At 47.1% G+C, this 13,369-nt stretch overlaps 2 protein-coding genes across 2 annotated transcripts; one reads left to right on the top strand and one right to left on the bottom strand.

The window, feature by feature from the left end:
* Positions 1-5,075: 5,075 nt before the first annotated feature.
* Positions 5,076-6,037, bottom strand: TIMM10B (translocase of inner mitochondrial membrane 10B). The gene is made up of 3 exons (XM_077113804.1): positions 5,885-6,037; positions 5,603-5,698; positions 5,076-5,426 (listed from the first exon to the last, which is right to left on the bottom strand). The coding sequence occupies exons 1-3, from the start codon at positions 5,912-5,914 to the stop codon at positions 5,250-5,252; spliced, it is 303 nt and encodes a 100-aa protein (XP_076969919.1). The 5' UTR covers positions 5,915-6,037; the 3' UTR covers positions 5,076-5,249.
* Positions 6,038-6,078: 41 nt separating this feature from the next.
* ARFIP2 (ARF interacting protein 2) lies at positions 6,079-11,115 on the top strand. Its single transcript, XM_077113803.1, has 8 exons — positions 6,079-6,210; positions 6,993-7,133; positions 7,390-7,486; positions 8,353-8,471; positions 8,651-8,872; positions 9,416-9,573; positions 9,722-9,896; positions 10,329-11,115. Exons 2-8 carry the CDS (start codon positions 7,035-7,037, stop codon positions 10,482-10,484), a joined length of 1,026 nt encoding a protein of 341 aa, XP_076969918.1. The 5' UTR covers positions 6,079-6,210; positions 6,993-7,034; the 3' UTR covers positions 10,485-11,115.
* The last annotated feature ends 2,254 nt before the right edge of the window (positions 11,116-13,369 follow it).

The raw sequence follows: 13,369 nt of genomic DNA, 5'->3' as shown, positions 1-13,369 counted from the left end.
CCCTCAGGAAACTTTGCCAATACTTTTTGATTATCTGCTTAATATACTCTAGGATGTCTCCAGGCATTACAATAATTTATACAGGATTAAAGAACCTCTTTCTTATTCTGGGCTTCCTGTGTTTCTGTTGTTCAAATGAGCTGTACAGATAGGTTGAATTAGATTATGCACTACAGAAAATTTCAGTTCCAGATCAAATAAATCTTTCTTCCATTGGTCTCAAAGAGTGTGTGTGGTTCTAAAATACAGACAGTCTTCCTTACCCTTATGTTCTGAATTACTTTAACCCCAACCTGTTCGACTTTGTTCTTATCTCTTAATATCAGGTTATATATATAAAACAGCCTCTCAAAATCCAGAAATAATAATCACCACTCTAGACTTAATGTGTCTGCTCAAAAACTTACAATTTAGGCCCGTTTTCTTATAAGCATTTTTTAAATAAATAATTTTTAAATAATTTAAGTAAATTTTTTTATAAAAGCATTTTTCAATAAATGCTTATACCATTTCTTTTTGTTTCTGGCTTATTTTGCCTCACCAAATGTCCCGCATGTCCATTCACATCATTGCATGCCTTACAACATTCTTTCTTTTCATACCAGCAAACCTTCATTCGTAAGTATACACCATTGTTCACCAATCTACTTCTCCGTCAGTGCATCCTTCAGCCACCTGCATTCATCAGGCATCACGTAGAGGGCCCAAAGTCCACAGTCCACCAACATTCTCAATTTTAGATAATTTCGTTGTTCCCAAGGGACAGAAAACCAAGAGAAAACACCCTCACCAAACAAGAGATCTAAACCTCCTCTTAACTCTTGTCCCTCACCCCCATTACCTCTGCTGTTGCTGTGGTAGTGCTGATGGTTTCGTTTTAAACATAGCTCATAGCATGCAATAGCAGTTTTCCCCCTGTACTCTGGACTCTTTATACAAGAATCTTATCTTTGAAGTAATTCTTGTGAGAACTCATTCATATTTCTAGTGTGAGTCAGTAGGACACGTAGGTCTATACAACCCCTTTCAGTCTTGCTCATCTTCAAAATGATAATATTACTTCTAGACCCACCAGAGAATCACCTTTGCTTCTATCTATTCCCTTATAGTGGCGTTCAACCTCATTAGCTAATGGATCACCCATCTCTAGCTTCTATGTATCTCTAAGTCTCCTATATTCTGTATTATAAGCCTTTGGTTATACTTTTATGCTGGCCATAAAAGTGGAATCATACAGTATCTATCCTTTTGTGTCTAGCTAATTTTGCTCAGCATTATGTTCTTAAGACTCATCCATCTTGTCATGTGCTTCAGGACATCATTCTGTCTTACTGCTGCATAATATTCTATCATATGTATATACCACATTTTGTTGATCCACTGGTCTGTTGATGGGCATTTGGTCTGTTTTCCGTCTTTTGGCGATTGTGAATAATGTTGCTATGAACATCAGTGTACAAACGTCTGTTTGTATTGTTGCTTTCAGTTCTTCTGGGTATATACCAAGTAGTGCTATTGCTGGGTCATAGGACAACTCAGTATTTAGTTTCCTAAGGAAACGCCAGTCTTTCATAGTGGCTATAACATTACATATCCCCACCAGCAGTGCATAAGTGTCCCAGTTTCTCCACATCCTCTCTAACATCTAGTTTCCTGTTTGTTTAAAAGCAGCCATTCTTATAGGTGTGAGGTTGTTGTAGTATGTTTTGAAATTGGAAATGTAAGGCCTCCAAAAAATTGTTTTGGCTATTTGGGTTGTCTTACTATTGCATATGAATTTGACTGGCTTTAATAGTTCTGTTAAAAAGGCTGTTGAAATTTTGACAGTGATAGAATTTACATTTTACCCTAATAATGGGAAGTTATTGCAAGGTTTCAAGCATCAGCCTGTGTTTTCTGGTTGATGACTGAAAATAAATCAAGGGGTACAAGGGGTACAAAATAAATCAAGGGGGATATGGGAAGAAGCAATTCAATAATCTGGGGGTCACGAAGTGAAGAGGAATAAGAAACATGCACAATCCAGGAATACTTAAAAATGTAAATAGAAAGAATTTGGCAATTGAGTGAAGAGGTGAGAGGGGTGTGTCTACGTGTCTAGCTTCTGCAATTGGACGATTACTAGTATAGGAGAGAAGTTTATGAGTTGGGCCTTAATGAGTCGAGCTTGAGACACCTAAGTGGAGATGTTAAGTAGCTCAAAGGAGAGATCTGGGAGTCATTAATAAATGAAGCCCAGAGTGGGGATAAACCCATCTTAGAAAAATTAGACTATGAAAGAACAGGACCTAGGGAATAGTTTTACTTTTAAAGTTGAGAAGAGGATGAGCCTGAAAAAGTAGTTGCAGTAAAGAAACAGTGGTAAAACCATGAGAGTTAACTCAAACACCAAGGGAAGAGGGCCAATGATAAGGGACTAGTTTTGTTGAATAGTACCAAACACTACAGAGAAGTGAAATAAGCACTGGACTCAAGTGAAATAAGCACTGGACTGGGAAATAATCACTGGACTCAAGTCACCTTGGTGAACCAGGATGACTTTAGTAAGACCTATTTCAGTGGAATAAAGGTTGCAGAAGTCAAAGTCCTTGGGTTGAGGAATGGGAGTGGAGAGTGACCTGTAGGATGGAGAAGGTCGAAGTAAACAACTGTTTTGAAAAGTTTAGCTGGAAAAGTGGAAGAGATAGGATGGTAGCTGGACAAACAGCACCCGGAATGGTTTGTTTTAACAAGGGAACAGTTAGCATATTTAGATATTGATGATAATTCAGTAAAGTGAGAGAAAAATCATTGATTACTGAAGAGGAAAGGAACAGAATTCAGAGCACAGGCCTTAGAGAAGAGAGATAATTGCTCTGTTTAGACAGGAGAAAAAGAGAAGTGATGGTAATGTGGGTGAATAATGCTGGATGTTGAGGGAGTTCCTAGCTAAAGGTTTCTCCTTTTGTCTGAAGAAGTAAGGTTACCACAGAAAGTGAAAAGAATGGTAGGGGGTAATAAGAGCCTAACGAATATTGGTTTGAAATAATTATTGCAGGAAGGAGAGATGACTAGAAAAATTTTATGAGATTATAGGGGCTGAGACACCATTTGAAGTTGGTAATCACGGATTCATATTGGTGAAAATATGCTCTACAGTAATTTCCTTGGGAGGCATTTGGTTATTCAAATGCAGGCACAATGCTTTTTTCACCTAAGGTTGATATTTTGTGAGAATAGTCCAACAAAGATATGAGAGACAAAGAAATTTAGGCTATTGGAAGAAAATCACTAAAATATAAGCCGGATAGGAATCTAAAGTCAGGATGGTGCTAATGGACAAAGTAGAAGATGCAATGGCCTGAATCCTCCAGTGAAATCAAAGAATGGTAGTAAAAAGAACAGTTAAATAAACAAAGTGGAAGGAATATAGTCAGTGAATGAGATGTAAGTGTTTTGAAGAAAAAGCAGTTTGGGGTGATATAACTAAGAGGGCGGGTGCAAATCATTGGGAGGTTGGCTCAAAGAACTTAGAGAGCGGGGTATTGAATGGACTATCCATGTAAACATCAAAGTATAAAGGGGTGGGTAAGAGGCCATGAGCTCAGTTTTAGAAGAAAGTGGCAGGAGAATGGTAGCTTCTAAACACAAATAATGACATTGTATGGCTGAATGGCCACAAAGGAATATATATATATGTGTGTGTGTGTGTGTGTGTGTGTATGTGTGATAAGTGATAAAATTTTGTCAACATTTATTCCTAATTGTTATGCTTTAAACATCACATTGTTCCCATATACAATTGGCTGTCTCTTTTTGGTAGGAATAACGTTATTCTCTTAAGTATCATATTTATAGACAAAAAGAACCATAGCAGAAGAGATTGAAAATTTAAGAGAGAATTGATAGGTCACATTGAAGGATGCTTGTCTTTCCATGCCAACAAGCTGGGTACAGGTGAGGTTGCAGATATAAGGTTTGGAAGTTCAAAGAACACAGACTTTAGAGTCAGACAGATCTATGTTCCTAGCCCTTCTCCAGCAATTATTAATTATACGACATGGAAAGAGAGGAAACGCAAATTCACAATGGAAGTTTACTGCATGGACACAAACAAACGTTGATGTAGAATTTTCCCACCAGCAGCACAACATGCAGCAGCTTGAAAAGAGGAATAAAAAATATAAAACAGCTGAATTAATTTTAAAAAACAAGCCAATGGCAGTAAGAAAATGGAGAGTGGAGTCATATGCCATTCCGACTGCTAAATAGAAAAGTAAATTCTATAAGGAAGGCAAGAAAACAATGGAGAGGCTGGAATTGAAAGCACTGAATAGGTACAGTGGGAACAATGCTAGGTGCAGAATTGGGTTAAAGAGATTATAGACAAGGAGTAAGACACTGCAATAACATTAAAGAGGTCTGGAAGATTTGGTTTTATCCTTTTTTTTTTCAGTTACCACAATCTACTTCTCCCTTAAGTTTCTTTCCTTCAAGGATGTATGCACTGTACAATATGGTTCCCCAAGTTTTCCCCTTCCTGACTGTCCTGGAAGACAAGCAAACATACCATCTTTGTTTAAAGGTTTTACTCCTCATCTTGGGAAGACAGAAAATAATAATAATAAAGTATGACCTCAGAAAATGGATGAAGTTCTATAGGATCATTTCTGCTCCTGGCCACTGACTTCCCAGGAGGTAGTGCTAAAAGTCCTTTTGTTTTTTGATCTGTTGCTCTTAGGTACTGCCACTGTTCCTGAGACCTGGCAGAATCCTTTCTTGTAAGACACAGTCCATGAAAAAATTAGTTATTAATACAGACTTAGCTCACGAGTGAGCCATTTAAGTCTCAAGGACAGCAAGACAGAGCTCCCATTTTCTCTGTCATCTGAGCAAGAACCAACTTTCTATTACTTTTACAAACTTGGAAATTATACCCACAAATCCTGCTTTAACCAGGGATCTGGGACTGTTGAGGTATTCTTCTGCATATAAAGGTAATTTTTCAGCTGCCAGGTCTGAAGTTAACAAATATGCACTAACTGGCAGAACAAAAGATGGTGCCAATAAAGCAAGCAAAGTTTCCCTGCCCAGAATGGAAATCAAACGGAGTCAAAAGCCAGTTTATTGGCTCCAGGGAAAGAAGAAACGATACCAAGCTCTCAGGCATTCCCCTCACCTACTCTGTAGAGCTTTCACCCAGCCCAAGGTCCACTGGCTTCCTCAATCTGAGGTTCCCTCCAGTCCCTCCCCTCCTGGGGAGGGGACAGCTAGCTGCCTGATGGGGAGACTCCCGGTTGTTCAGAAGCAACACCTGGCACAGCCGAGGTAGCCTCGTAGTCTGCGATGCGGCGCTGTACCAGGGCAGGCATGAGCTGCACATAAGCAGCCATGAGGCGGTGGTTGGAATGGATCAGCTTCCCAGCACAGCTGTGCAGACAGGCCTCCTGGAAAAAAGACAGATGGAAGTAGAGGCCAAAGGGTCCTACCAGGCCTCATCGCCTTCCTTCGTCATCCCCAGCCTACAGCCAAAGACCATGGAAAGGCTGGGGCCGGAGGTGGGGGAAGCAGGGAAGGGGAGATAGTCTACCGATAATTGAGGAATTCCTACTCAGTTCCCCACCTCCTCGGCGTCCAGAGCTCGGTGGTGCAGGCTGGGCACGCAGCGTAGGAAGCAGAGTTCTGTCATCCGATTATAGACCAACAGGAAATCTCGCAACTGGGAGAAAAGGGAGCCAGGAACACAGCGATAAGGGGCTCCACACGTCACTTCAGTCCCCGCCGCCCGAGGTTTCACAGGCATCACAGCCTGATACTCCCAGCCTTTGAATCCCTAGCTCTTTGGGTTATCCCTTCGGGGGTAGGGATGTGAGCTGAAGGGACAGCCCTGCACCGACCCACTCACGTTTCTCAGTTGCTGCTGTTGCTGCTCCATCACGCCACCTGCGCGTACCACATCACTTTCATTGCCGTTTCTCGATAACGCCCCGGAAGTGATCTTTCTCCGATTCCCAGAGGACTGAGGGGTTGGCTCAAAGAGCGCCCTGCCCCCGGAGGCTAACGTCACTACCGCCCTCATAATCTGCGACGTGGCCGGCTTCTTCTGCCCATGAGGGACGTCACTTCCGCCGAATCCCTGACCTGCTGCTAGGATCGCGACGGGAACTGGAGCCCGAGGTCCCCGCGCGGCCCGGGCCTGGCGCCCTGAGGGGAAGAGCGGCCCGGCCCGAGGTGAGAGGTTCATACTTGGGCGAGGGGGAGTTAAATGCACGAAGCTGCCCTATCGGCAAGATGCCCCTGAGCCCAGGGGAAGGATGGAGACACACCTGATGCCCAGGTGTATGGGGGTGGGGCGGGCTCACACACCTGGGGAGACATAACTGACTTTGGAAGGCATCATCTGTGTCCTGGAAAAGGGAGGTTTTTACTACAGATGGGGAACATACATCGACTGATTAATCCTGGTGAGGAGGTGCTGAGGAGGAGAAGGTGCATGGGATGGAGAAGGGAGAGACCACCTGAAGTAAGAGGGAAGAAAATTAAAAGACTGGTAATGGCCGAGCAATAGAGAATATACCCTAATGGGGGCGGACACCTGAGCCCTGGAGAAGGGTTCATCTCCTGGTCGGTGGAGAGACACATGAATGGAGATAAGCTCCATCGAAGGCACAGACTTCATCTCTCTTATTCACTGCTGCATTCCTAGAGCTTCATGTAGTACCTGCCACATGGTAGGCATTCATTAAATGCCTACTGAATGATTGAATGCATGATTGAGCAACCGAGTCCTGGTGCGTTTGAGGGGTTGTGAGAAGACACCTGAGGCCTGAATGTGCCTGTGTAAAAATGTGCACGCTGGAGAGGAGAAACATACACCTGAGGAGAGGAGTGGTGGCTGAGCCCCAGGCCACATTTAATCCCTGGGGATAACCTCTAAAACCTTAAAAATGGCCGGGGAGGCTTTCTTCTCCTAGAGTGCTGGCCTGTTTCCAGAACTGTGTCGGGTTTTGCAGGGCCCTGGGGTGGAGACTTTGACTCCAGTTGCTTCTCCAGCCATGACGGACGGGATCCTGGGGAAGGCAGCCACCATGGAGATCCCCATCCACGGGAATGGCGAAGCTGGGCAGCTTCCTGAGGATGATGGGCTGGAGCAGGTGCTTCAGTTTGATTCTTCTCCTATTTGTTTCAATTTAGCAATCCCAACTCAGATCCTGGGCTGTCACTCTCATTCCACTAGCTTTCCCTTAATGTAGCTAACTCCCCTTAATCTTTTCACATATCTTCATTCTGGTTCTGTGCAGACTTCCCTTGAGTGCTCTCTCTTTGATGTTTCAATCCAACCTTGTTCCTACCGTCAAAGTGCTTCAGCTGCCCTGTGTTCCTGAAGCCCCTCTCTTCTCTGGCCTTTAGGACCTCCAGCAGGTGATGGTGTCAGGACCCAACCTCAATGAAACCAGCATTGTGTCTGGTGGTTATGGGGGCTCTGGTGATGGACTCATCCCTACAGGTATGATCAGAAACAGGAAGGTTGAGTGAAGAGGGAGGATAGGAATTGTTCTGGGGAGTGTCAGATATGTCTAGAGAAGTTTGGTTTATACATGGAGGTCTGGGGGGAGGTTCCGTTAGTATGAACTCCATGGACCCTCTTCAGTCCAAGAGCAGCTCCCAGTGTTGTCCATATGCTCCCATTTGCCATTTAGCCCCTGAGATACACCCATTTATTCTTTCCTTACTATTACTACTTGAACCAGGTTAAGACTTCTAGTTCTCAGAAGTTCTACTGTTCTGTAGCTTGAGACTGATTTTGAATTTTCTGAAGTTTCTTAAAGGTCTATTTAAGACTCTAAAATTTAGAGAAACAAACAGTCCCAAGTTCCACACAGACTAGAATGCCACATGGGAAAGTCACCAGGTTTCCTATTATTAGGATCAACCAATCTTAACCTGCCCTTCTCCTCCTCCGCCCTCCCTCCAATATACTTGGTACATTTTCTTCTGTTTCTGGGAGAGACTGTACTGTAGCAACAGTGCCCCCCCCCCCCCCACACACACACACACCTCAGAAGGAGGTGTCCCTCACTTCTTTCTTCAGGAGGAATTTGGCTACACTGCAGAGACACAGAAGCTGCTGTACAAGTATGGGAAGAATATACATCTCCTGCCTCGGGCCCTCCCAGGCAGAACATGTATATGGGATTTGGGTCTCAGGGCATAAGGTATGAGTTCTCCCTAGTGAACAGGCAAATCTGTGTCTTTAGTCCCTGCTGCTTCAGGGAAGTCATTTTCATGTCCTGGGAGGGAAGTATGAGTGGGGCCACAGAGGTATCTGGTTGTATCTGAAAGAGGCTAATGTCAGAGAATTTGGTCCTTTAGGATCCGGACGCCATCCTTCTCACAGTGCCACTCCCTCTGGCACTGGAGATGAGGTGGCTCGGGGCATCGCTGGAGAGAAGTTTGACATCGTCAAGAAATGGGGCATCAACACATACAAGGTGGGATTTGAGCACCTCTCCATATACTCATAATTCCCTTGGGTAATGTTTTCCCTTCTCCCGAGACCCTAATATCCCATCTATGACTGAGATCTGGCATCTGGGGATGCAGGGGTGGGTACCTGAGTAGGTGGTGAGGGTTCTAGGGTCTCTGACTTATTCTTCCACTTCCCAATCAGTGTACAAAGCAGCTGTTATCAGAGCGATTTGGGCGAGGCTCCCGGACTGTGGACCTGGAACTAGAGCTGCAGATTGAGTTGCTGCGTGAGACGAAGCGCAAGTATGAGAGTGTCCTGCAGTTGGGCCGGGCATTGACAGCCCATCTCTACAGCCTGCTGCAGACCCAGCATGCACTGGGGGACGCCTTTGCTGACCTCAGCCAGAAGTCCCCAGAGCTTCAGGTGCCTCAGCCAGGCCAAAGAGGGTGGGGGACCTGGGCTCGGGCCCTCCCAGGCAGTCACCCCTCAGCCTCCCTCCCTCCCTCCTACAGCCCACAGGCAGAACCCCTCCAGGGTGGGCCCAGCCCTGCCCCCAGCAACACTCACCTGTGGAGGCAGCCTAAGGGTGTGTACAGAAGTCCAGAGTTGGAGGGGTTGGGGGTAGGGGGAGTACTAGGTGACTCACAAGTAACCCATCTCTGTATTGGCAAGAATGCCTGTGGTGCTCGGCCTAATCGGAGTCCTTTCCCTGCCTGCTGCACTAGCTTTCCCTGTTCCAGTCTTGTGAATTTATGAGAACCCCTACTTCCCATGTCCCTACCCCAGGCATCCCCAGGGTGGACCACTACCTTTGTGGCTGAGATAGCCTCGCTGGAGGCAGTCTTTTGGTGTTTCAGTGTAATTTAATGGCTATGTCCTCCTTGGGGAGGAGGGGAGTGAAGGGCCCTACAACTTTAGTCAGGCAGGGACAGTAACTCAAGTCCTGTCCTTCCCTTCTGCCTTTAGGAGGAATTTGGCTACAATGCGGAGACGCAGAAGCTGCTGTGCAAGAATGGGGAGACGCTGCTAGGGGCTGTGAACTTCTTTGTCTCTAGCATCAACACGTTGGTCACTAAGACCATGGAAGATACACTCATGACTGTCAAACAGTATGAGGCTGCCAGGTGTGAGCGCTGGCAGGGCCTAAGGTTTTGGGAATTGGCTGGCATGGGTGGAAGTTTGGGCATTAGGGTCATAAGAATCCAGGAAGAAAAAGAGAGTATATGTGGAGGACAAAAGGGTGGAGACTAGCCTATATCACCCCCTCCTCAGGCTGGAATATGACGCCTACCGAACAGACTTAGAGGAGCTGAGCCTAGGCCCCCGGGATGCAGGGACACGGGGCAGACTCGAGAGCGCCCAGGCCACTTTCCAGGCCCATCGGGACAAGTACGAGAAGCTGCGGGGAGATGTTGCCATCAAGCTCAAGTTCCTGGAAGAAAACAAGGTGCCAACCCCACCCCTTTGACCCCAGTGTACCTTCCCATCTATGGCACTTACGTTCTCCCTAGTTCCTCTCTCCATCATTGAATCAGGAAGCCCTGCTAAGTTTTAATAGCCCAGCTATTCCAGCCTGCTAAGAAATGGGATATTCTGCCCAGCCCCCTCACTGCCTGGGTCTTTTCAATTACCATCCTTCCAATTCCTGGCCCTTTCCTGTTGGCGGATTTGGAGTATAACAGAAAAATCACCCCTTGGGTGGGGATGCCAGAAACTCATGCCTAGCAAATCAAGTCAGGTTTTTCCTTTGATTCCCTTGGTGGAGTTCAGTCCCATCAGAGCAGAGTCCACATGTCCCTGGTCTGGGCCTAAACTGAGGCTCATAGACCCTCAAGGAGGGCACTGAGTCTAGCCTTAGCTGACCCCGCTGGACCTCCAGATCAAGGTGATGCACAAGCAGCTGCTGCTCTTCCACAATGCTGTGTCCGCCTACTTTGCTGGGAACCAGAAACAACTGGAGCAGACCCTGCAGCAGTTCAACATCAAGCTGCGGCCACCAGGAGCTGAGAAACCCTCTTGGCTAGAGGAGCAGTGAGCCACTCACAGCCCAAGCTGGCTATCAAGAAGGACATTGGGAGGGACAGCCCCTGGGTAGGGGAGATTGGACATGGGACATCCCCTGCTGCCTGCCTCTGGCTTGGGCTCCCTCTTCTTGGCTGGGGCCTGACACCAATTTTGCCCATGCTGCTGTGGGAGGGGAGGGGGCCAGTAGGCCCAGCAGTTGCCACCCTGTCCTATATTCTGGCCACTGGGCTTCATTCCTAGATATTTTCCTTCTACTCCACAGCCAGAGGCTATGACAAGACCACTCTCTGGCCAATGGCATCACTCCTCAGGCCTAGCCACAGCTCCTGGGGTCTGCCCCCTGACCAATGGCAGAGCCTCAGAAGGCTCCATCAGCCAATGGCAGCTCCTCTTGGGCTCCCCTGGGCCAATGATGTTGCCTCCACTGCCCTTTGTCCCTCCTCTATGTGTGCCCATTGCAGAGAAGGAGACTGGGACCAAAGGAGTAGGTATAATGGTGAGCCCCATTGCTGGCCCTGCATCTGAATGGGCCTTCCCCCCACCTACCCACCCAATTTAACTGTGCTCAGAGCCCTGGAAGATTGGGGTCCAGCACTAGGAATAAACCTTTCATAAAAGCAGGCCCAGTGAGGTCAATTTGTTGGGAACTCCACGAGGGTGGTATGGGTGGAAAAGGTTCTGTTAAATCATTCACCAAAATCTTACCAAGTTAGAAAGGCTGTGGCCAAAAAGCTGACATCACAGGTTTCAAGAATAGTCTGAAGGCCCACTTTCCTCCCCCAGCCCCATTTGGAGCCAAATTGTATTTGTCCAGCAGGCTAGTACCTCTTAACTATACATCTTAAGAGCCCTTGGTCCAGAGGGAATTGGGCCCTCTGACCATCATGCATTCATTCATACAGCAGATATTTACTTGGTGCTTTTATTTGCTGGGTTACTGTGCTAGACCCTGGGGAAATACCAGTGAATAAAACATAGTCCGTGCCCATAGTGCTTATGGCCTAGTGGGGGATAGAGACAAGTAACCAGGCAACTACAAAACAGTGCTAAGTACTTGGATACAGGAAGTGTGGGGAGCCTTGGGAGCAGAGGAGGGGCATACAGCTTAGACTGGGGTGGAGATGGGTAATGTCAACTTGAAAGGTGAGGGGGTGACAGCCAGGCAGAGTAGGGAGAAAGCATCCTACGCAGAGAACTTATCATGTATGAGGGCCTTGAGTAAGAATTAGAAGCAATTAAATTTGATTGGAATGAAAAATATTGGAGTGGCTGGAGGGAGAATACAGAGGTAAGGTGGTGAGAAATCAATCACACTTGGCCCTTTTTGCCTAATTAAGGACTTGCTTGATGGGTAAAGGGAGCTGTGAAGGCTTTAAGTAGAAGTTTGACAGTGTGGGAGAAGTTCAGGGTTGAGGAAAATAGTCCTTGTGTGGATTAATGTCCTGCAGATCTCAGTCCCCACGTCTTGGGTAATCTAGCAACCCAACCCCAAAGCTCCAAATTCACAAGCACTGGAGCTCCCCGTGGTGGGTGCTAGCATTTAGATGGGCGAGTTGTTGAGGCAGTTCCCATGGCCCCTGCTGCACCCAGATCCTGAGTCCAAATCTACTTGAGTGAGGCCAGAAGGCTCTCCGACTGATTAAATGAGAGCCCAAGTGCAATCACCTTTATACTTCTGGGCCAGGGAGAACTCCAAATCTTTCAACATTCACCCCTCTAGAGGACTGAGCGAAGGGGACAGACAGCCCGGTCAGCAGATTCTCAAAATATCAGAGTTCATATAACCTAACTTTGCTCTTTGTAGCAGTGCATCTCCCAGGTAGGCTTCCTAGGCTTTGGTTATACTAGTCATGTGACTGGGGCTTGGTTATTAGGGAGGGGTCCACATATAAACCATCATTTTATAGGTCCCTGGGAAATTTTTAATATGAAAGGTAAGGTATCTGAGTGACCAGAGGTGGGCCCTACGATATGAGGGATCAAATTTTAGTTACGCCAAAGGTTGAGGGATCAGGGTTAATATAACCTCTAGAAGCCAGAGCCCTCTGTTTCTTCCGTTGTAAAACAGGGCTAATAAAAGAAGCTACCTTTTAGGGTTATGGGTATTAAGTTAGTTAATATTTGTGAAGTGAATAGTGTCTGTCTGGCACATAATAAGCATGCATTCCCTGTCAGCTACTGTTAATATTTTCCACTGGGGCTGCTTTTCCAGACTGCAGTGATTCTGAGAATTGCTCTGGGTCTTTGGGACCAGGAAAGGAGACGCTGGATTATCTGAACCATAATTTCTTTAGGAGGGGGATTCTGAGGGAGAGTCATGCAACTAGAGCCAAATTAAGTTCCCCACCTTTCTACCTCTTCAGCCCCTTCTCCCAGAGCTCTGGGTACTGCCCTTCCACCTTCCGGGCCCTTCCTGCCCAGAAATGTGTTCCAAGGCACAAACAATCTGTCTCCCCCTGCTCAGCAGGGACCGGACGGGCATATTCCGTAGGAGCTCACAAGAAAGATGGAAAGGGCGTCTTTGGAAGGCCGCCCGAACAGGCTCCCAGAGGCTGATATCCCTGCTTGCATTAGCAGCCTTTCCTGTACGGCGTCTCATCCCTGTCCTTAGGACTAACTATACTACCTGCTCCCCTGGAGTCCTCGGGAGCCAAAGGCAGCGGGCGGGGATCCGGGATCCGGGATCCGGGATCCGGCTCACCAGCTCCGCTGTCGGATAGCGGAGGCAGAGCCTGCAGGAGTCACGGCGGGAGGGGAGAGGCGGCGGGGCGTGGAGGGGCGGGCCGTGGAGGGGCGGGCCCTCCGCGGCAGCAGGCGGGGCGTGGGTGAGGCTTCAGAATTTGAGCCGCCCCCTCCCGGCCGGGTCCGCAGCCCCGCCCCGGCCCCTCCCTCAGG

This window comes from Tamandua tetradactyla, chromosome 8 (assembly GCF_023851605.1).
Source record: "Tamandua tetradactyla isolate mTamTet1 chromosome 8, mTamTet1.pri, whole genome shotgun sequence".
Classification (NCBI taxonomy): domain Eukaryota; kingdom Metazoa; phylum Chordata; class Mammalia; order Pilosa; family Myrmecophagidae; genus Tamandua; species Tamandua tetradactyla.
This window is presented reverse-complemented; position numbering and strand designations above follow the sequence as displayed.

Bases quoted from the DNA above. Each gene is read 5' to 3' on its own strand.
- ARFIP2 (XM_077113803.1), top strand. From the start codon at position 7,035: ATGACGGACGGGATCCTGGGGAAGGCAGCCACCATGGAGATCCCCATC. The intron at 7,134-7,389 runs GTGCTTCAGTTT...TCTGGCCTTTAG, and splicing joins AGGATGATGGGCTGGAGCAG to GACCTCCAGCAGGTGATGGT. The intron at 8,472-8,650 runs GTGGGATTTGAG...CTTCCCAATCAG, and splicing joins GGGGCATCAACACATACAAG to TGTACAAAGCAGCTGTTATC.
- TIMM10B (XM_077113804.1), bottom strand. From the start codon at position 5,914: ATGGAGCAGCAACAGCAGCAACTGAGAAAC. The intron at 5,699-5,884 runs GTGAGTGGGTCG...CTTTTCTCCCAG, and splicing joins AACAGCAGCAACTGAGAAAC to TTGCGAGATTTCCTGTTGGT. The intron at 5,427-5,602 runs GTGGGGAACTGA...TCTTTTTTCCAG, and splicing joins GAGCTCTGGACGCCGAGGAG to GAGGCCTGTCTGCACAGCTG.